This window comes from Anguilla rostrata, chromosome 14 (genome assembly GCF_018555375.3).
Source record: "Anguilla rostrata isolate EN2019 chromosome 14, ASM1855537v3, whole genome shotgun sequence".
Taxonomy (NCBI): domain Eukaryota; kingdom Metazoa; phylum Chordata; class Actinopteri; order Anguilliformes; family Anguillidae; genus Anguilla; species Anguilla rostrata.
The window spans coordinates 33,534,679-33,557,856 of NC_057946.1; the positions used below are offsets into that span (position 1 = coordinate 33,534,679).

The 23,178-nt window shown below is 47.7% G+C and overlaps 1 protein-coding gene across 1 annotated transcript in view; it reads right to left on the bottom strand.

The window, feature by feature from the left end:
* Positions 1-939: 939 nt before the first annotated feature.
* The window catches only part of pitpnb (phosphatidylinositol transfer protein, beta), a 40,567-nt gene continuing 18,328 nt past the window's right edge, over positions 940-23,178 (bottom strand). The window contains exons 3-12 of the mRNA XM_064306950.1: positions 22,291-22,436; positions 20,117-20,208; positions 19,220-19,227; positions 17,595-17,669; positions 17,225-17,308; positions 12,288-12,365; positions 9,235-9,345; positions 8,946-9,068; positions 6,607-6,685; positions 940-3,564 (exon numbers count right to left, since the gene is read on the bottom strand). Coding sequence (XP_064163020.1) covers positions 6,638-6,685; positions 8,946-9,068; positions 9,235-9,345; positions 12,288-12,365; positions 17,225-17,308; positions 17,595-17,669; positions 19,220-19,227; positions 20,117-20,208; positions 22,291-22,436 — 765 coding nt within the window. The 3' untranslated portion in view covers positions 940-3,564; positions 6,607-6,637. The remainder of the gene's footprint in view (positions 3,565-6,606; positions 6,686-8,945; positions 9,069-9,234; positions 9,346-12,287; positions 12,366-17,224; positions 17,309-17,594; positions 17,670-19,219; positions 19,228-20,116; positions 20,209-22,290; positions 22,437-23,178) is intronic.

Below are 23,178 nucleotides of genomic sequence, written 5' to 3' on the forward strand. Positions count from 1 at the left end.
ACATAGCATTTATTTGGCAGACGTTTTTATCCAAAGCGATGTACGCTATGTGCGTACCAAAGGTCATTAGAACAACTACAAAACACAGGTCTGATTAGGTACTAGTCATTTTGTAAAATTATTCATAGCTATGAACACATTAAAGTTCAGTTCCCCCAGTGGACATTACTTTGACCTAACCGTCGCTAAGTCAAACTAGGAGGCACGAAAAGCTACAGCATCAAGACAATGATACAAAGATCTGAGGATTAGGAAGCGTGCTGCGTTTACAATTTCAGTGTTTATGTCCGATCCAATGCTAGTCGCATTTAGCGCCCAAGCTATTTTCAAGCGTCAATGAAAAGCACGCTCTTAGTAGCTCGCCGTAGTTCCCATGGATACCCCGCAGGTTCCGGGACAGAATCGCTGGCGACGCCACCGTTAGTGACCATCATTCGTTGTCGTTTCAACTTCCAAAATCCAAAGTGCAGGGGCCCACAGGGACGTGGCATGCTGGACCGTTGCGTTAAATACTGCAACATGCGACAAGCAGGGAATACTGAGAGAGGAAATGCGGTAAATGACATCGCTCCTCCAGGAATACCGCATTAACAGGAAGCTGCATTTAATACAAAGCAGAATCAATACAGGAAACCAACAGAATACATAACTGATAACTATCAGTTATTGATATTTTATGACAAATGATATGATTATTCACATAAATAATATAATAAAGTTGATGTAGCACATTCACAAGCATCATGGACATCAAATTTTGATTATGGGCAGAGTTTGAAGACTAATTTTCATTGGCTTATGTTTCTGGAAATGAAGAGTCGTGGAAATGAAGAGTCAAAAAAGCCATCAAAGGCAAAGCTCTTGATTTTCTCATCAGTTGAAAGGGACTGAGGGTTGCATCACACTACCAGGACGTCAGTAGTCAAAAACCCACAGCAGTTTCATTTTGAAATTTATTGGATATTTTGTTCCATTGTCTAGACCTTTTTCTTTTTTTTTTTTGTTACAGCGCATTGGCTGAAACAAACAAAAAACAAAACAAAAAAACAAATCAAAAATATAACATCATACATTCACTACAGTTTCCCCTGAATCTCAACTTATGATCAAAATATTTAAATGCATCCTTTTTAACAGTAGTTGATTTTCCAAGTAAAGAGTTCAGTCGTGAATATACTGTACAGTTGTCATTCTTTGAATTATTCTTCTCAAATTTCCAAGCCCCTCCACCCCCCCCCCCCAACCCCCCAAAAAACCCCCACCCCCTTGTACACTCAATAGAACTCTTGCAAGTAAAAGACAGTTAACTATACAGTGAGGATAAAATAGCATTCGTTTATAGCGCCTTGTGAGGGTTTTTTGTTTGTTTGTTTATTTTAAACCAAACAGACCTCATTCATCGATCAAGCTAAAGTTAAAAAAAGACAAGCTTTTAACTTTTAAAAGGAAACAAAAACTTCAGAAATTATTCAAACAGAATACCATGCTCTTACACTGTTACCTGTGTCAGACGGCCAGGTATCAAAAGATTAAGTCCTGAAAGAGCAGAGGCTTCTGAAATGCATGTAGAGTACATGCTGCTGTCGCCGCCCTGCTGGCGAAACAGAGAGCAACTCTGCGAGGGAGGGGCAGGGGGTAGGAGGGTGGAGTAACCACAAAGATAGCCCTTTTGGCTTCTGTTGAATACATTTTTTGCATTGTACCCATATATATATTTTTTGGACTGGCCGGTATTCTGTTGTTTTTTAAGCGACACATTTGAGCAGGAATGAGAAAACGCCACAGTCGACTGAGAATGCAAACCAGCGAATCAGAGCTTGGTTTAACCTACTTGTTTACCTCACAGTTTTGTGCGCTACCATGACAATCGAGACTGCGGCTGTGGCTAAACCAACTCGGAAAACACCGACGCTCTTCCTCGCTGGCTCGAGAGCGAGAGTCGTAGCGTGCACGCTTTCTCAGTCCGCGGACAACGCGCTTCGAGAAATCGTTAAAAAAGGAAACGGGAAAAATTTAAAATAAAAAATAAAAAAAAACGAACAAAAACAAACAAGACATTTACCATGTGCACTCTGACCACTGCATGATCGATCGACGCCTAGCCAAAGGAAAAGACGAAAAGACGGAAAGACGTGCGTGTAGTCCAAACAGTGCTACCCTGCAATCCCCAAAAACCGACACCTCGTCAGTCCGAAGGCGGGAAACGTCCTCCGTGATTTGAGGAAGAGAGAAGCCAGCAGAGTAAAACGTGGAACATACCGGAGCACAGCTGGGCTGACCCACAGTGCAACCCAACATACTGGGCCTTTCTTTACGCAAAAAAATAAAAATAATAAATACTCTCTGTAAAGCTGCTAAAATGGCCGTGCTCCACCAGACATCATGATGGGAAGGATGGGGGGGGGTTAAGCAGACCAGGATTTATTTTCATTTCAACAAGTGGGGGTGGGGGGGGGGGGAGGGTGAGTGGCTGTGGCCTGTGGAGAGGGGGTAGTGCTGGGTGTGGGTGGGGGGTTGTTCAATCTTCACCTGTAAACATGCAGAACCGTTAGCCTGCGGTACGACCCCCCCCGCACTGGGTCTGCAGAACAGTTGCTAGGGTACCGCCCCCTGTAATCGAGAGAGAATGGGGGGAGGGGCTGGGGGGCTGGACCCGACCTCCACAACCAGAGGAGGGCCACATCAGTCTCATCTGCTAAAAAACTTTCAGATACGCAAGGACCGATGTGTCAAAATGCTAACCATTATAAACCGATCCAGACCCGCGCGTGTGGGGGAGGGGTATATAGCCTAATTATAACACACAATAATCTAAATCTTCTAATGTTAAGACAGTAAAGGACGGCATTAAGGAAAATAAAATCCAGCCTGAAACAGCTTTCAAGCAATTCTATCCACCTGCAAGTCACCGTAAGATGACACTGAGGCAGCAAAACCCGCTAATACAGGACTAACATTCATCTGAGGGAAACCGCTCACATTTCACCCTGAGGGGCAATCAGCAAAATAATAAAGAAAAATAAAAAGAAAAATAATATTTCAACAGCCAGGAACACACAGACTCAACAAATAAAATGATCTTATTGGACAACGAAAGTGAAAAAGAAATTGGTCCAATACCTGCCAAGGTGATATCGTGCCAATTAAGGTTGGTTTTGGTAAATGGTTTTTGTATCACAGCCATGAATAAACGCTTTATCTAAACGGGTGGTTGTAGCCAGAAGTTCCTGTAGCCCAGGCTATGTACACTACCTGCGTTATGTGCGCATATACTCTAAAAATACTTTATTTTATACAATGCATTTCTCTGTCAATGGGACATTCCATAGAGATGGGGTACAGTACTGTTGATCAAACGCAGCTCCCAGAATCCCCGGGGAAAGGGAAGCCGCCGAAAAAACTCGGCCCTTCTGTCTTTCTGTTCTGCCGCTGCCGTTGCCGTCGTCGTCGGGTTTGTCGTCGTCGTCGTCGTGGTGGTGTCAGGGTTTGGGGTTGTTTGCGCTTTTTTTTGCCTCACTGCTCGTTCGCAGCACTGGTGCCTCGAACCTGACCTGATTTACGAAGCTGAGAGAGAGAGAGAGAGAGAGAGAGGGGGGGGGGGGCAGGGGGAGAGGGGGGAGAGATGGAGAGGGAGAGAGACAGGGAGAGGAGAGAGAAAGAAAGAGAGATAGAGGGAGACAGGGAGAGAGGGGGGAGGGGGGTTGAGAAGGAAAGAGAGGGTCACAGAAAGGGAGAGAGTGAGAAGGGAGACCAAGAGAAAGGAAAGAGACAGAAAAAGAATGGGGGAGAGAGAGAGAGCCAAGAGAGAGGAGAGAGGGAAGAAGGGGGATTGAGAGAGTGAGAACATAAAGAGAATGTGAGTGTGAAGCGGAGAAAGCCAGAGGGAGCGAGAGTGAGGTGAGAGAGTGAGAAGGGGGGGGGGGGGGGGGACAAAAGCAATTAAAATCAGGGTTAATGGGACAGACTAGAACAGGGACCACCACCATCTGTGAGAGGCTTGGAACTGAGCACTGAACTAAGCCTGCCGGAGACAGAGCTGCAGACACTAAACCTGACCTACCACTAACTTACCCAGAAACGTATCCTGGCCATGCCTGCATTATCACTTCTGGCCATTATGTGGAGGTCGGGCAAGTCGGTGTAAAACTGCAGGACCTTCCCTCCCCCGAAATCTGCCACAGGTCTCTGAACTGCCCGACCCTGTCACAGGGCCCATCTTACAGGCTCCTGAACCGCACCGCCAGGTTACCACCCCACACGTCCAATCCCTCTCTCTCTCTCTCTCTCTCTCTCCCCTCTTATCCCTTTATTCCTCACATTCAGGACTTTCCCTCCCCCCTCCTTTCCTTCCTTCCTTTCTCCCTCCCTCCCTCCCTCCACTCCTCTATCGTGGGGCAGGCTTTTTCCAAGTGCAGAACAGTTAACCCTCTGGGTCTGTCAGGACATTCCGGGGCGTTGCAGCTCCCCCGCTGGGGTGTTAGTACGCATGCCACGAAACGCAAAGGTCAGGCGAGAAACTCGTGTAGTTAGTACCGCACGTACAGCAGGCACCCTCACCCCCCATCCCCTAGTACCCCACCACCAATTCCACCCTCCCCCCCCCACCCCATCTCCCATTAAAAGTCATTTTACAAGGAATATCTTTCACAGTAACATGAGACATGAAGTTTCACAGACAAAAAAACCCCAAAACATGTCATGCAATCGCAGCAATCCGGGATTTGCACTGTTCAGTTCTGCGATGCTGCCACCTGCTGGTGACAGTGGGAGGAGCTGTGGTGGACCCTGCGGCGGCGGCAGTGGGGTCTCTTCAGAGCAGCGGATGCAGACTGACTGTAGAAGACCTCTGGAAGATTTCCCGTACTCACGCTGGAACGTCAGCAAACGCGGCTATAAATGGACTTCTTCCCCCATGCATAAGTATCTTGGAACAGAAAGTGATTTTTAAAAAAGTGCTCAAAGTTTTCAAAGTCTGGGGATTTTGAAGTTACACTTTGTGCAGCTTTGTGCTCAGTGCAGAATGTTTCGTTGCTTGAAGAAGCCCCCTTTGCCGTTTTCCCACAGAGTACACTTTACCCTTCACAACACCGACACACACAAACCCATGCGAGAGATGAAAATGCGCAAGAAATGCACACGTGCAGATGTGCGCGCACACGTACACACGCATCCACACACGCGGACACACGCACGTACACACGCACGTACACACGCATACACGCATGTACACACGCACGTACACACGCATACACGCATGTACACACGCACGTACACACGCATACACGCACGTACACACGCACGTACACACGCATGTACACAATGATAACAGATAAACCAAATGCCGAGGATCGGCTCAAGGCAGATGGACGTGGCCTCAGGATAGAGGTGTACAGCTGGTGAGAGACAAACAGAGACCGTGAGCAGCATACACACACACACACACACACACACACACACAATGCTTCCACTGAGCTGAGAAGGACTGGCAGGGTTTCACTGGCACAGTGCAGTACACACACATGACTACCGCACCGTATGCACCACTACGATCTGCATACAGACATGCCTGCGTTTGGGTGTGTCCACTCAGGTTTACAGTAATCATAAGGGGTGGGTAACCCTGGTCACCAAAGAGCCGCAGGGCGTGGCCTGGTTCTGTTCTCACCTTCTCAACAGCCGGTATAGTCAAAACAGTCTAAATACCTCTGCACAGGTTGAGTGTTGAATTTTGGAATCCTACATTTTATACATGAATACAGTCGAACCAATCGCGGAAATAGAATAGCTATTAGTATATTCATCATGCTGAACATTTGAAATGATTATATCATTATAAATATTGTTTTATAATTGCAGATTTTTGTTTCTAGTTTTGCGGTGGTCCAGCTGCAGAAAAAGCACATTTATAGGTACCCAGCTGCTGACCTCACTGGGGCTACAGATCACATAAGCGACATGTTGTGCTGAATGGTGCTCTGAGTCTTCAGCTGGCTCCAACAAGGCAGAAACCTTTTCATTATTATTATTTTTATTTTTTTTCCATTTGGGCCTATAAGCTCTGTGTGCAGACATTCTGAGAGGGACCTTAAAATGAACTGGCGCGTACATATATAGTCCCATATGGGGGAGGGAGGAGAGGTCTTCCTTCACAAACTGGGCCCAAAATGTGCAAGCGTCTTTTCCAAAAAGCTTTTTTTAGAACGACATTATTTATTTTCCTCATTCAGGAATGCGTAAACATTCAAGTACAATATATTATCACGACGTATACGGGGTATGCATTTCGGTTCACTTCCTTGGCAGTGCGCGCGGTCGTGTATTTCTCAGCATCAGGAAACCGTTAAGTCCAACGGCTAGGGGAGCGTAACGTGAGACTGACAGAGTCTGGACACACACAAATCTGCACGCATGTCTCAGGGACTGCAGCGAACCCCACCCTGTGTGTTTCACTGCCAGCGCTGAACGTGAATAGATACATGACCCCCGCTGCCTTGCCCCAGAGGCTGCAGTGGAAGCACGGCGGCGGACCCAGAGCGAAGGACGAGACGGACAGGCGAAGGCGGGAGGGAGACGCCCGTCACTGGCCCCTCCCCTCCCCAGACTTACTCGGTGTGCCCCGGCCCTACGGTGGGCGGGGCTACTCCTCGGCGGCCGTGGTGCCCCGCACGGAGCCCTTCTTACGCATCTAGACGCAAAACGAGACCGTCAGCGGGGCCAATCAGAGGCCACCCCCACCCGGAGGGAGGGGGGGAGGGGTTAGTAAGGGGCCGGGAAACCAACCCGCGGAGCCCCTCGGTGCGAGGGGGCGGTGGGGTTGGCGGAGTCGGGCCCCGAATCCGGGATTCCTGGTTGGCCGGGCGTTAGTACACATCATCACAGAAAGAGCACGACAAACCAGGAAGGACAAGTGGAAGACTGGGGGGGGGGGGGGGGGGGCAAGTGGGAGGGGCCTGCAGAACTGAGTGGGCCGGGTCAGGGGCTGTACCACTCCTCCTACACCACCAAACATGGAAGGCGTTTAATTCAGGAGGAAGTCCATCTTTAAACATGAGCTCCTGAACCGTCCTTTCTGAGCATGTGACTAAAAATTTGCCCAATGAGAGTCGCTAGGCTGAACCACGTCACTTGGTTTTAGGGGTGTGTTTATTTTATTTTTTTTAGCCTCACAAGTTCTGCAGGTCACACCTCCTACACCCCTACTGAATGGATCAGTTTGGGGGCCCAACATGCACACAGCAGCTACTTTAAACAGAGAGGGGAGGGAGACGGGAACAAGGAACAAACCACTTCTTTCAACTGCAGGGGTGTGGGGCTCATAGCAAACCAAAGATTGTTCAGGAAAATTGTAAAGAAAAGGGGAGTGCAGTATGGCGGTTAGGGAACTCCAGAGACGCGTGTCCCGTTCCCGTTTGGGTTGCTGTCCTCCTGCCCTGGAGCGAGGTGCTCAACCCAAACTGCTTCAGCGAAATACACAGCTGTGTAAACAGACTGTATCTGAGGAATGTGAGCTCTGCATAAGAGCGTCTGCTCAACACCTAAATGTGGTGTAATAAAAAACATATATATAACCCATGGTGCTCAGCACCCAATGAATGCACCGCGTTCCCTCGTTATTCTGATAGCGAAATGGACAGATACGAGGCAAAGGCCCAGCACTGTAAAGCAAGAGTGTTTTTCTAGAGGGCCGCGTCATAACTGAGGCCACTTATAACTGTGACATAACTGGGGTCTAGGGTGCACTGTACTCGACACACAGCTGAAGGGGGGGGGGGCATCACACACGACTGTGGAAAATTCCGGAAATCCACGCAAATTTCAAAATTAGCACAAATAAAAAACAAACAAACAAACAAACGTACAAAAAAAAAAAAAACGGGTGGGGAAACTCAGTGGAGGGGCTTAAAAATAAGCAGAGTAAAGTAAATATCACAAAGGTCACGAGCACGTCAGTGTGAGCGTGTGAGGAAGCCTCGCGGCACAAAGCCAGCCGCTGCGCTTCAATAATGCATCTAACACACTGCAGAGACGCATTCATTTACACCAGGGGCGCGGGGGTGTTCGGCTGACCTAAACCGAGCAGCGCTCAAAAACTCTTACACAAACTTTACTCAGCGTCTGGGGGAAGGAGAAAAAACACTTTTTTATTGCCGTTCCCCTACGAGAAGCGACGTCTGCTTGGCCGAGAGGATCGCCGAGCTCCCCGAGGGCCGAGGGATTTCGTAAAGTTGACTGAGTGCGTCCGTATCGCCTTTCAGCGCTGAAGGAAACAGCGTTCGGGGAGGGGGGGGGGGGTATGGGGAGGTGGAGGAGGAGGAGGAAAAAATTTGGGCCAGAAAGCTCATCCCCAGCTCGGGCTGAAATGGATCGCCCCGGGAACGCGTTCAACACAAATAACGTGCGAGCGCAGAAACAGAGGGGCACGGCGCGGCGTAGAGAATGTTCCGGAGCTGCCAGCCCCGCCCCGGTGCAGCCGGAGCAGCCGGAGCAGCCGGAGCAGCCGGAGCAGCGGTACGGAACCGATTACAGCCTCGTCTGCACCCCGCTTTACGTGAGGGAAGAAACAGGGGGCGGTTAGGGGAAGCGTTCCGCAGAGCGTGCGGTCATGTGACACCGCCCATGTGACACCGCCCATGTGACGCCGCGCGGCCCCACGCCTGGCGGGACGTGGAGGGGAGCGAGCGGGAATGCGTCGGACAGACCAGGGGTCTTCTGCATGACCAGCGTTTGGGTTCTCTAGCGGTGTACTTTGAACATCATTAACAATTATTAACGACTTTCTGGAAAGGTAAAGTAAGCTCCTACCCCTAACACAAATTAAAGGTTGATTATTAGGGTGAATACTGACTGAGGCCAGGCGCTGTCAAAGCGATTCTGATGCGAGCCAACTGGTTGGTTTGGCGTGGACGGTCAGAGGTGTGGTGACAGAGTGTGTGTGGGGGGCATACCTCCTCTAGCTCCTTCTGCGTCTCGTCCTCCATACGCCTGATGTCCTCCATGGTGAGCTCCACCCAGCCGTCGATCCAGCAGAACAGCTGCCGATGGAAGTTGGTGAAGATTCTCTTCTCTTGCTGTGGGGGGGGGCGGGGCGGGGGGGCAGGTTAAAACCGCGATTGGCTCCATTCTTTTAGACTAGCGATCACAATTATAAGTTGCCGTTACATCCATGACATCATTACGTGCTGTGATGGGATGGAGGGGATCCCAGCACACAGGTAGAGAGACAGGAAGACGTACCTGATGGATGAAATTCTCTATTTTGCTCTGCAGGCCCCACCACTTGAACTTGACAGTGACAAGTTTGTACGCGCACATGTGAGGGCATTCAGGCGTATTCTGCAGCTCTTCCTGTTATAAAGACACACACACACACACACATAAAGATGAGAAATAAGAAAGACACTCTTTAAGAGGCAAACACACATGGACACACACACATGCGCACACACATTTTTTTCTTGTGTGATTCACACAGCAGCCATAAGCTCCTTGCAATGAGGCACTGCTCCCATCTGCAGATGAACTGTGACCGCTGTCTCTGTCAGGCAGAACCACAGCCCAGACCGAGTCTGCCCTATAAAGAACCAGGACATTCCCCCTGCACTACATTTCTCCATTCCCTTCACCTTTTATCATTTCCCAAGGAACGGCTTGAGAACTGTGAACTTAAGACTGCTTAAGTGATCAGCTGAAGGACATTCTGTAATATCGCTGAGGTTTGGTGTCTGATGGGAGAGATGACGGCCATGCTGCTCACCCATGCAAACTGCGGTCAATGAACGAGCCCCACGGTCTCAGACTGAATGCGGACCGTGCCAGGCCCAACTGTGGGCGGTAGCTCCTTTTGAATAACGTGCTACCATCGCCTGCATCGCCCAAGTTGTGGGAGGGTTTAGTTGGTAAAGGGTCCACGTTTCATCGCTATGTAGCGACCCCCACAGGTCGATCGGGCGCCTGTGGACTGCATGCTAAAGCCACATATGAAAGGTCTTCCTCTGACTCCACTCTGTGAAAACTTAGCGGTGGTCTGCAGTGTGAAAAGAAGCAGCTGGCAACACCACGCGTTTCGTAGAAGAACTGTGGATGTCTACACTCTCCTGAACCGGCAGTGCGATTTGCACATGAAAATGGCTGCGGTTGCAGATAGCTGGCCATTCCAAATTAGGGTGGGATTTGGACATGCTCAGACCCATGTCCAAATAAAAAATACATTTTAAAAAAAAACAAAAAACACCAAGAACCTGAACTAAGTGAGCCAGCCTGCTTCCAACTTCTCTGGTTTCCATTCAACTGGCACTCAGTGAAGGAAAGGGACCTGGCTGTTTTGACAAAGAGATTTCTTTGAAGATCAGAGATGTCATTTTTGTTAGATTATTCAAGAAGTACTGATTTTGCAGACGCTGAAATTTGATTTTGCAGTTGAACACTCATGCAGAAGCTCTTAAAATGTGTGTGTGTGTGTGTGCTGAGGACACAGCCATCGGCTGGGACAGGGTCTGAAATGGACTATTTCCTGGAAAAGCTCATTTATGAAAAATCACTAAGTTTTTCCCTGCAGGATTCACCCACCCCCTCCCCCACTCCCTCAGACCAAAGATCTAGTATCAGTCTGCCCTGACCTCCCACCACTTACTGAAGCACTTTCATTCTGACCCAGGATCAGTCAATCGGCCCAAGAAATCGACCTACAGCGTGAAGAACGTGAGAAGTATATACTCCACATAAGAAGGGGTGGCCTGTCCGTCACACCGTCTCCATAGCAATCCCATTTCTGCGGTCCTAACTGAAGCAGTGCGATGACAACGCAATTCATCCGGAGCTACCGCCCAATTTACTAACGTCCATGACACCTCTCTCCCATCACCCCTCCCAGTTAACCAATCGTTTCATGACACCTCTCTCCCACCGCCCCTCCCAGTTAACCAATCGTTTCATGACACCTCTCTCCCACCGCCCCTCCCAGTTAACCAATCGTTTCATGACACCTCTCTCCCACCACCCCTCCCAGTTAACCAATCGTTTCATGACACCTCTCTCCCACCACCCCTCCCAGTTAACCAATCGTTTCACGACACCTCTCTCCCACCACCCCTCCCAGTTAACCAATCGTTTCATGATGCAAGCTCTCGACAAGCTTTCTCCCACCCCACCCCACCTCCAAATAATGCTACCCAGAAAAACCTTCTGTTGCAGGCCTGGATAATTTGAATTAGCAGGATTAGCTGCATTAAAAAAAAGGAGGAGAGAAGCAACAACCGTAGTAGGAGAGCTTCGCATTTTTCTCCCAGACAAAAGAGGACATCATCTGTGGGCTGACAGTCTAGGTGTGTGTGCTTGTTAAGATAGACAAGGACCTCCTACGCCTACAAGCAAGAGAGACAGGGGTGCGGGGGGGGGGGGGGGGGGGGGGGATAAACTGCACTTCCTGTGCGGCTTGATGGGAACCTTTCCCATTCTCAGTTAACCTGAAGTTACTTTTTTTCCATCACACTTTTCAGGTGTTTCCCCCACCACCAAGTTGTCTGAGAAAAACAGGGTTCCGGGGGAAAAAAAACCTGGCAACACAGTGCTGCTGGCGGCTGGCTGCGCGTTTCTACAATAACAAGCCGTTCCTGTAACTCGGAGATATGAGGGGCTGGGATGAGGGAATGTCGGAATGCCGCAGACTGCCCTGGCCAGGAGGGGGGGGGGGGGGGGAGGAATCTGTGCAGGTGGGAGGTGTCACTGTGGGGGGCGGGACCAACAGCGAAAACCCAGAGAGAAAAACCTGCCAATACTTCACTGGGTGTAGTTTACGATGCATTCACCAGCTGAGCTCAAACCGTATTAACCAAAGGCCACAGAAGGCAGTCACAGGGCCAAAGAACACTGCAAGACTGTTTACTCTGGTCCGAGTGGAGATCCGGATATCAGAGTGGGTAAAAGAGACCCAATGAGGGGACAGGGCTGTCTTCCTTTTGATTAGTTTACATAGTGATTGACAGCTGGTTGTAGCTCCACCCATTACAGGGTTCATGACACCTCACCCTCCCACCACTGGCCTTAACCCCTGGAAGAGAGAGTGCAGGAGTGATGAAGTGAAAGAGGGGAACAGAGAGATCAGGTCCGAGCCTCTCTAAAATAGCAGATCCCGTACACCCTTCTTTTTGGCAGGAGGGGTTATTTTCTTCCCCCAAAAGCAAATTCGCAGAAGCCAAGCGGGGATTTGTCTTCATTAGACGGCGCCTTCAGCTTGGCTCCGCCCCATTTGCGGGCAGTTTGTTGTTTCTGGACGGGGGCCCGGTCTTTACCTTCCAGTTGGGCCCCAGGGGCCCCCGGCCGGTCTTCTCCGACTTGAACAGCGCGGGGTCCTCCTCCTCCTTGTAGTCCTGCAGGAAAAATAAACACAGAGAGAGGGAGAAAAAGGTGGAGTTACACTAAGGTTGCCATGGATACACGTGACTAGATGAAAAATAAACAGTTCTGGCTGTGGATTGGCCAGACCTGATCTCCCATACTGTCTCCCAGACACAGGGTGCAGTGTTCCTCTTATTCCATAGGTCAAGTGAAAGAAAAAATGCTTATAAGGTTTTAGGAGTAGGGTACAAACCCAGGTCAAGGTCATGACCTCACACCGCTATGCAGTGGCAGGAGAATGAGATTCCCTCTCCAGAAGCTCGAGCGATGGCCACTTCAGACAGCGCACTCGTCTGATTGGGTACTACTAATTTACCAGCCGTTTTTCAAACCCTCACACTGCCACCCTGAGGGCCTCCAGGAGGAGCTTGTGTGTGTGTACTGTCAGACCAGCCTGGCCAAAGAGTGCACAACAAAGCGGGGAAAAGCACTGGAGAACAGCAGCTCTGAACAGCGTGGTGGCAGTGTGGTATAACGAGTAAGGAGCTGGTCTTGTAACCTAAAGGTCATAGGTTCGAGTCCTGAAGTACCCTTAGGTACTTATCCTGCATTGCTTCAGTATATAGTATAAATGGACGCAATATAAATGCTATGTAGAAAAGTCTCTCTGGATAAGAGCGTCTGCTAAATGCCTGTAATGTAACAGCGGAGGGACAGACGGACAGACAGACAGCGTTCAGCAGCGGCTGACCCCTCTGGACACATCGCTCTCTTTCAATAACAGAGGGAGGAGCGGGGAGAAGGCCTGTCATAAGAAAAAGGGCGGGAAACACACATGGCTTAAGCTAACGGGGACCCCCGTTCTTAAATAAATCACTCTCTGCCCGAAGCCAGAGGCCATTTTCAGGGTCAGGAGCAGGCAGGAAAGAAAGGAAACAAAAAGCCGGGAAAGGTGAAAGAGTGCAATGCTCCTACATTTCCACCCGAAGGCTCCACCCCAACCGACGTTCCTGCCCCTAGCAACGCGGCTTCCCCGCGTGGCGCTAACAAGCGCGGCAGCGGGAGACGGAACGCCGCGGCCAATCAGGGGCGAGCGCAGCGCGGCGTGCGCGCGGATACGCGTCGGTCCCGGTTACCCCCGCCCGCACGCACGGCCGCGCCTCCGCCCGCGTGTTCAGCAGCCCCCGAGCCACGGGGGATTCGTCCCGATTATCTGGCAACCCGATCCCGGAGACCCAGAGACACACGTAGACACCCCAACAACCACAGGTTAAGCAGCACAGAAAGAGTGGCGTACACGCTGAACTAAAAGAGACTCAAACAGAGACTCAGACTGAAATGAGAGATTTAAATACAATGCCACACTGTCACACGGACTCCATGAAGCGACAGTCAGGGAAGGCCGTCTGCAGCCCGGGTCGCACCATGGAGAGGCAGTGCTTCATGTCTCCCTGCGGAACACCCCTGAAGTCTCGCTTTGGATGTTCCTCACACTAGTTCTGTTGTGCTATGTCACAGCTGCAGGAATGTTCCATTTAAACAACGGGGGTAAGGGGGGTGTTCATACCAGCCTCCTCCTTCTTGAATGTACATGGTCATGATTGCACACACGCACACGCACATACACACACACACAGACACACACATACAATACTGCAGCTGTACACAACACTGCTCCTGGAGAGCCAGAAAAGAACTCCCTGAGAGAATTGTTTAACCTGTGCTGCGTGTCTGCATGCAGCGTGGCCTGACAGGTGGTCATTTGGATTAACCGGCCCTCCAAATTGATCCAATTACACATTTAAAGGTAAAAAGGCAGAACCGGAGAAGCGCTAGCCAACCCCAAAACAGCGGGACACCTCCTCACCCCTTTAACACGGAAGCGGGAGTTTAGCGCTTGGAGACGAGGTTGTTCAACTGAAAGACAACGTTGCTGCAACGTTGTTTCAATGCTGCAAGGATGCAGCGTTCTGAGCTTCAGCTGGGCGTCGACATCGCACGCAACAGGGCCAAAAGCCAGTCTGTGCTTCCCCAGGAGAACGCCCACATGGGTGGGGAGGAGGAGCAGGCCACAGAGGAGTCAAAGAGGAGTAGCCTGATTGCCCCTCCCACCACCCCCCAGTGAGGTCTGCATGCTATTGCTGACCTGCCTTTACTGATCAGTGTTCCCCCAGCCCCCCGGATCGACCCCTCCCAAACTGCCCCGTGGAGATTTGGTGGTGTGCACCGGCCTGTGCTTTGCAGGGCCCCCCCCCTTTTTTATTATAACAACTGAACAGACATTTGTACTTAGCCAGGCAGCCAGCTTAATGTAATGAATCTATTCCTGAGTGCTACCCCTTTAATTTGACATTATTATTTTAGTACATTTTAAAATGACAGATTAACTGCAGCCTAAATGAATCCTTTCTGATATTATTCTAATATTACTTCTGGTGATTTGGAATGTTTTACGTTGACAGCAGAGGAAGACTGGCGTGTTACTGCTGAGGATTTCTGGGGGGGGGGCACAGCACGCCAAGCCACAAGACTGCAGCTCTGGGCGAGGTCGTCCGTGACCTCGCTAATCCTCCGTTTTTTAGGTCTTTCATTCCGCCTTTCACTGGCGGTATCGTGAAAGCACGCCCACTGCAGGCTCAGTACAGACAGCCTCCTGTCGGTGCCTTGGAAACCAGAGGACCCAGCTTGGAACACCCCCTGGCCTTAAGTCTCCCTGGTATCCCTGACGACGTGAGACCTGGCCGGGCTTCCAGGAGGCCGAGACAGAACAGCCTGATTTCATCTTTTATTTTCCCGCTCAAACATCAAGCCCGAGTGAGCCTCTGGTGCAATGACCTTTGACCTGCGGTTGGCAGACAGGGGAACCCTGCAATCCCGCGAGCTCACGCTTAGCGGCGGGATTAGCGGTGACCTGAGCGGATCCCTTCATCTGAGCATAAGGAACTGCCTGCTGCCTTAATCCCACGGCATGATGGGATACGGGAGGAGACACGCCATGACTGGTGGTGCCGCAGTTTCACGCACGCATGTACCATTACAACAATGAAAACTGTGATTATATGAGACACATTAAACTTGTCCCAAATGGATACAGGATCAGCGCCACTTCCTTTCAAAAATTATATTTTACTTGTCTAATGAAGAACTGCCACCCTTTACCAGGGGCTGACAAACTCGCTCTGGGGCCTCCCCTGACTGCTCACAATGAAAGCTGGTCAAAATGATATATGTAAAGAGAAATCAATTTGCTAATAATACAGTGACAACAGAGATATGATCAACCAAACACAAATTTCCAAAAAACTTTTGAGGAGTTTATGTCAGAATAACAGAGATGTAGTACAATGCAATTTGCTTAGGTTTTGCTCTGAACTTTTCATATTCCTCAAATAGTACAGTTTCAGTGACCAGGTGTCAGAAATTTCAGCAGTTAGAACCACACTGATTCGAACCTTTAATTAAACCTTTAAGTTTAATTACATCTTTAAAAAACTGCACATCTTCCTAAAGGTATTATTTTCCGTGTAGCACATCATTAAATCACCAGTTGATCTCTCCGGAATGTGAATAAGGGACATTTATTCTCTGCATGTACTGCTATGTCTGGCATAAAATAAATAGGCCAGACCCTGAGGTAAATAATCCTTCCGCAGACATAATTACACACAAAAGAACAGTCAAGCTGAGAAAAATTAACAGCTTGTTACAATTCTGGGGCTACAACTGCAGCTGTAAAGAAAGTCAGAACACAAAGAGGGAGTGTGCCAGGACGGAGTCAGAGAACCCCTGCCCTCAGCCATACTAAAATTCCCTCAGTGCTTCTGTACTAATGCCTCATCTAAGCATTCACACTTTTGCCAGATATGATTTGAGCTGTAAAATTAGACCAAGGCCAAGCATAGTAAAAGCAAGGTGGCTTTCCACAGTCTTTAGTGTTGCGCTACACTGTGGCAACTCAGACCTACTGGCATTACTATGGCCTACAGAACCGACAGAGTGGACCGGAACGCTACTGAACAAACTCCATTCGCACCCGCAGCCTTGACCCGGGTTAAACAGTCTGGGCAGTAGTCCTGGTTCTGGCCAGACACACACGACCAAGGCAGCATCAAGAACAAAAACGTAAAATTGAAAAGCGGGCCGGCTGCACCTGAATTTTTTGTCCAGCTTAAGAGAGCCTGGCACCAACTGAAATATGGATTGTAATTATTTCAATCTGCCTGAGCTCACCAGTACTCTGAGTCACCACAAGGTGTCGCCAAATACTCTACTGTACAGGTTTCTATCACACAAGCCTGTGTGTGGTGTGGCCAGGTCAGCAGAATAGTGGTTTTTCCACAGAGGGGCTAACCTCGTTTGACTTATGAACTTACAGCACTATGAGCCATAGCCAGCTGACACTCACACACAAGCAAGGTCCACCCCAAATTCCAAGGGATGTGCTTTGCTAATAAACCAACAGACAGATTGGTGGGGCGACATAGCTCAGGAGGTAAGAGCGGTTGTCTGGCAGTCGGAGTGTTGCCGGTTCGATCCCCCGCCCTGGGCATCTCAAAGTGTCCCTGAGCAAGACACCTAACCCCTAATTGCTTCCAACGAGTTGACTGGTACATTGCATGGCAGCCTTTCACCGTTGGTGTGTGTGTGTGAGTGTGAATGGGTGAATGAGAGGCATCAATTGTAAAGCGCTTTGGAGAAAAGCGCTATATAAATGCAGTCCATTTACCATTTACAGATACAACTTGTGACAAATCACAATCTTGTGGGAGAAGTCAAGTCAAGCTCTCTCAGCCATAGAACTATACCATAACAACATTGGCTTATACGAACGAGGACCAATCCGATTGCATGAAACAAACTGCACAATGTGTAACTTCTAGGGGGCACTCACGCTGGGAGAAACCTGTTCTTTGTCTGCGATGTCGATCGGCACCACCATTACCGTCTTCCACGTGGCCGCGTCGAGCTCGTGGACCTGCCAATCAGAGGAGAGGGAGGCGGGGTCAGAGCATGACTGGCTGGTATATTGAAAGACAGAGTATTAATAACAGGAAGAATAATATTATGAAACAGTATCATATAATATCATTATAAAATAACTTTAGATGATTAGCACCATTTAAACATTGGAGTTGGAAATGCTTAACGCAAAAAAGAAATAAAAGTACATATACATGCAAGTACATGCATACATATATCCCGTGCAATGACTAAGGCATTGTACAGGACACAATATAGAGAGAAAGCAGATCATCACTCACGTTTTCTAGTGTTCCCGTGTCAGGTTTGTGCCATGTCTCGATCTTAATAAAGAAGTCATCTTTCATGTACTCATTCTGAAAGGGGGGTGAATGTTAATTAAAAAAACACAAAAACTACTTTCCATTTATTCCATTCAATTTTTCACACTTTGCGGTCTGTCTCTTCGAACAAGGACTAGTACGACTACATTCCAATCCCTCAGCAAAGGCCTTGTGCTTTTACTGTAAGTCACTCTGGACCAGACCTGGGTCAAATATGTATTTGTTTCGGATTCAAATACTTTTCTCCGATTGACTGATCTTGTTTGATGTATTGGAACCAATTAAATACTCTCAAAAAGTGCAAACCCCGCCTTCTGGTCTTACTGGCAGGCTCAATTACAGCAGGCAAGATCAATAGAGCACAGAAAAGTATTTGAATCCAAAACAAATAGGTATTTGATCCAGGTCTGCTCTGGATCACAGCATCTGTGGTCATGGATTTTGTAAGGACATAATTCCACGCCCCCAGCACTAAAACAGTCAGGGAATTCACACCAGCACTACCAGCAATGACCACAAGGGTAAGTAAACCTGTTCCTGGAAAGCTACACTGCTCAGCTTCTTCTAAGTGAATCTAAACTTAAACTTCACAAAAGTGCTAAATGTAGCACGTAATCCCAGCGACGTTGTCACTTGGCCTGAGGAAACCTGAACATTAATCCCATTTAGTATTTAAGGGATCTGAAGAAGAAATTAAACGCAGAGCAGGGAACAGTGACAGGGTCATCCTCTCCCTCTGTCAGGCCGTGTTTCTGCACCCCTGTGTGCTCTCTTCACACTACAGGAATGATAATGACTAATTAAAAGCGCAAACTTGATCCAGGGATATGGGGGAGGGTGTGGCCTAGACCAAGAGAAGAGAGGCGAGGCAGTAGTCTGACACACACGCACGTATGCACGCACACACACACACGCACACACACCCCTCGTATTAATGCCTTATTTGCTCCAGCATGCACTGCAAGATTTAGCATGTTTGTGGGGGCGAGAGAGAAAGCAATTATGAGCGACTGCACATTCAGTAACACAAACAGGAGAAAACCAACAGCAAAAAAGTATTCATTTCTGTTTGAATTCTTTTTTTTTTCTGCAGAAATATGCATATGCCACACCAGTCATACTACAATTCCCTTAACAATTAAAATATTTTTTTAATATTAGTGTAGCCTACATTATAACACTCTCCGTTATAAAAGCTTCCAGTGGCTTAGCTTGTAAAAGCAAATGCAGGCTTAGCCCTTTGGTACAGAATCATTTCAGTACATTAGTCACTCAGGTGCTCTTATCCAGAACCATCCACAGAAGTGGAGAGCATCAGTGTTAGCCTCAGGAATGTAAAATGTTCAAGCCTGGCTCTCAGTCTGTCATAGGTGGGGTGCGTTTAATTTGGCGGGCGCTCCTCTGGTTAATTCAGTGCCAGCGCCTCTCCATAACACACCCACTGGATAGTAACCCCAGCACAACGGCAGATATACACTTTCGCAGTCACTCACAATTGGCTAGCACCACCCAGCAAGCCATATGGCTAATCTCACGGTGTGGGAGAAAACAAAGGGGTCATGTTTCGCGTTTAGATTACTCACCGTCACAACTGAAGCCAGTGCAGCCAGCGCGCGTGACAAACACAGAGAAGAGAAAAACCAAAACAATTAAGATTCATCAAAGGGAGCCTGTATCACAAGCCAGAGCCCGCAAGACATAACCAATCAGGGCTCCAGGCTCGGCCAGACTAAACATTTCATAAGGTAACGGAATCAAGTCAAGAGCAACGTCTACCCCCCAACACCCCTGTCTCACATCAGAGATAAACGGAGAAAACTTGGACTCCCCCTCAGTTAGTTAAATTATTTACTGAAAGCAAAAGGCAACATGACTAACCCTAAAAAGCTTTGGCTGTTCCCAATTTTAATTTTGGAAGTTACTGACAAAAACATTCCTGAACAAGAGAAAAAGAAAACGGAACTTAGTCAAGACCCTAAAAACGCTCACGCTGGTATTTTTTTGGTCATTGGTATATGTATATGAAAGCGTTTGTCGACGACTGTGTCGGAGCTCATGCAGTAATCACATTTCACCACTAGAAGGCAGGACAGACCATCTAAGCCAGAAGGATCCAGACTCCAGTCCAGGAGGGCAATAGAGTCAGTGTTTCATTTCAATCAGCCTTCAATTAAGGCCTCGGAAAGAAGTTTTGTGGACTCTTCAGCCAATCAATGACTGAGTCACTTAACTGCAGAAACGCACCAGAAACCCAGCAGACGCCCTCCAGGATTGGGGTACAACACACTCAATCCAATGAGACGCAGCGGTTTAAACTGCACGTTCGGTTTCGTTATTACTCAACTGAACAAATGAGTCATTTCTAACTCAGGAATGTAATATTACATATATTCTTTCAGTCCCAATGCAACTGCACTCTGAAAGATGTGATACGCCCGGTTAACTGAAATCACTTGTGTTATCGTTATCACGTGACTCACTGGTTCGGCAGTAGGGGTAGGCGTTCCAGGCCTTTTCGTGGAACACCAGGGCTCCTTCAGGCGCGATCATCTTCACGAACGTGGGAACTTTACTGCACGGGACAAGAAGGGGGGCAGGGATGCGAGAAATTAAAATCCAACAGAGGGTCATGGGGAAGCCAAAGATTTTGAGCACTGCCTATGCTAAACCTACCCTGTAACCCAGTGGTTTTACAAGGGGGGGGAGAGGGGTAGTGGCCTAATACCTTTAGCCTGTAGTGCAAGTTAAATAGGCACTGTGTTGAATATCAGGTGTCTACATACTTTTGGCCATGTAGTGTGGGATGAGAAACATAGCACCCTCCCCCCCCGCACGTCTATCTGCAGCTATGTTTAGCAATACAAAACCTCTACACAAATGCAAAGAATGTACCCAGACCTGTGTGTGTTTTGTCATCGTTTCCATGGGAACCACTCCGGATGCTAATTCTGCGTGCGAGTGCAGGTCCAGCATTTGCGTGGAAAAATCCCTTACGAACAGAACTCTGGCAAGGCCAACCACTTTGTGGGAAAACACCCTGCATCCCATTTGCACGCTTTTAACCATTTAAAGATGTCAGCTGTTTATCAAAGACTGATTTAGGAAACTCCAGGTACTTTTTATCCTCCACAAATGATCTGGGACGAGTTCCCCACCTCTAATCCAAGCATTCGGTTTGAGAATGTGGACATTTTGCACCGTCAGCGTTATCTTGGCTGCTGAACTTATCTACACTTCGCAGCCTTCAAAATGTTAAAGCAGGAGCAACGGTGGAGCTGGGTCTTTAGTAAATTTACTGAAATTTAATTCCCGAATTGAAAAACAGCTATAATGCTTTCTGAAAATATTTTTTTTCCCTATTAATGACATAGATTTCAGCTTATTTCCTGAAATGATTAAATTGAAATGGAATTGGCTCCAACCCAACGAGCATTTAATACACCGGTCTGACTGAATAATGTCACGTAACAGCAGGTACGCACAGGAAATTGCCCTGAATTGATCCGATTTTTTTTTTTTACACATACATTTATGTATTAAATCTCTTTTGAAGCTTAAAATTAAGCTGAAGATGGACTGGCCAATATTGGACAGGCCATCTTAACACAGTAAGACAGTCAAGCCCAGGTAAATTACAATTCCCATTCTTCTTAAAAGGATATACTAGAGCAAGGAGGTATAATATTACCTTAAATATCATGCTATGTGTGCTCAGTCACCAAGAGAAAAAAAGTCTATGAAGCTTTCAAAAATTCAGCTGTTGTTTTGGGCTTTCTGACTGATTATCATACATCTCTGTGTACTTCAGCTAAAGACTAAAACCATAGGATGTCTAATTTTCATTCCTGATGGCAAGAGTCACAGAGGTTCAGCACTGCAACAATTACCCTTGGCCAACCTGATAAGTTGACCTATTATTATTTAAACTGATACTTAAAATTAATTAAATCCAGATCCATGGGATTGGAACCAGCTAACCTTGTCACCATTGAAGGCTGTGATTGCCAGTACAGCTCAGACAAGCCTTATATGACTTTTGAACTTCTGAGTCTCCAATCAGTAAAAAGCAGTAGTGAACACAAAGCATTGAATTTTCCCCTCAGAAACTCTGCGGTTGCTGCCTGTCAGAATATATTAATCAAGCTGGCTTGTTTGATTTTGAAAAATTGCCACCTTTTTGGAGTTTTGCCAGCCTTGATGAACGTAACAGGAATCAACACAACAGTATCAGGAATTATATACCCTCTCACCCCTTTAGATGGTAGATTTTGTGTGTGTATTGTCCTTATATACCCTCTCACCTCTTTAGATGGTAGATTTTGTGTGTGTATTGTCCTTATATACCCTCTCACCTCTTTAGATGGTAGATTTTGTGTGTGTACTGTCCTTATATACCCTCTCACCTCTTTAGATGGTAGATTTTGTGTGTATTGTCCTTATATACCCTCTCACCTCTTTAGATGGTAGATTTTGTGTGTATTGTCCTTATATACCCTCTCACCTCTTTAGATGGTAGATTTTGTGTGTGTACTGTCCTTATATACCCTCTCACCTCTTTAGATGGTAGATTTTGTGTGTGTACTGTCCTTATATACCCTCTCACCTCTTTAGATGGTAGATTTTGTGTGTGTATGGTCCTTATATACCCTCTCACCTCTTTAGATGGTAGATTTTGTGTGTGTACTGTCCTTTCTCCCCCTCCTTCTCGTAGGGTTCGTTCTTCAGCACCTCGATGCCCTCTCCGCCGCCGGTCTCATTCTTGCTGGCCTCAGCCACAGAGTACAGCTGCCCGACTTGGTACTGCGGCGGCCGGACAGACACACACACAGACAGGGAGGAGGGAGATTTCAACCACCAGCGAGAGAAATATTACTGTAACAGACCAGGTGCAACTTCTAGACTGAGGAGCAGCAAAATTAAGAACAAGTAAGAAACCTGACAAATGACGTTCAACATAGTTAAACAGAGTTTCGCGTGTGGGACTTCAAACAAGAGTATGTTACGGCAGGTATAAAAATAGACTGTTCTATTCAAAAACAGTTTTCTGAGTAGTAGTTCATCAATGTCAGGTTGAGCAGTAAAAAAGGCAACAGAATGCAGGGATATATAGCAAAAAGTAACGAAAATTATAAGAGGTTATGCTTATGTTACACATCAGCTTTTAGAGAACTTAAGAGTACTGTGTGCAGCTCTGAGCACCTAACTAAATAAGAAGAACACAGATACAGGTACAAAGAGGTGCAAATGAACTGGTTCCTGGTTTAAAACCAAGTCCAGGCTGGATGCAGAGTTGGGTATCCTAGCGCAGGGCTGCCCAACCCTGTTCCTGGAGACCTTCCCTCATTTCCAACCTAATTTGGCACACCTGCTTCTACTAATTACCAGATTTTTTATAGTTGCAGTGTTGGGACAATGGTTAAAGTGTTTAAAATAAGTATTTCCACAAGGCCTGGACAGCCTCTAAATGAGTTCAGAAAACAGCCCTTAATGCAAATCAAAAGAACGCTGTCACTAACACCAAAAATATGCGCTTTTTTTTTTT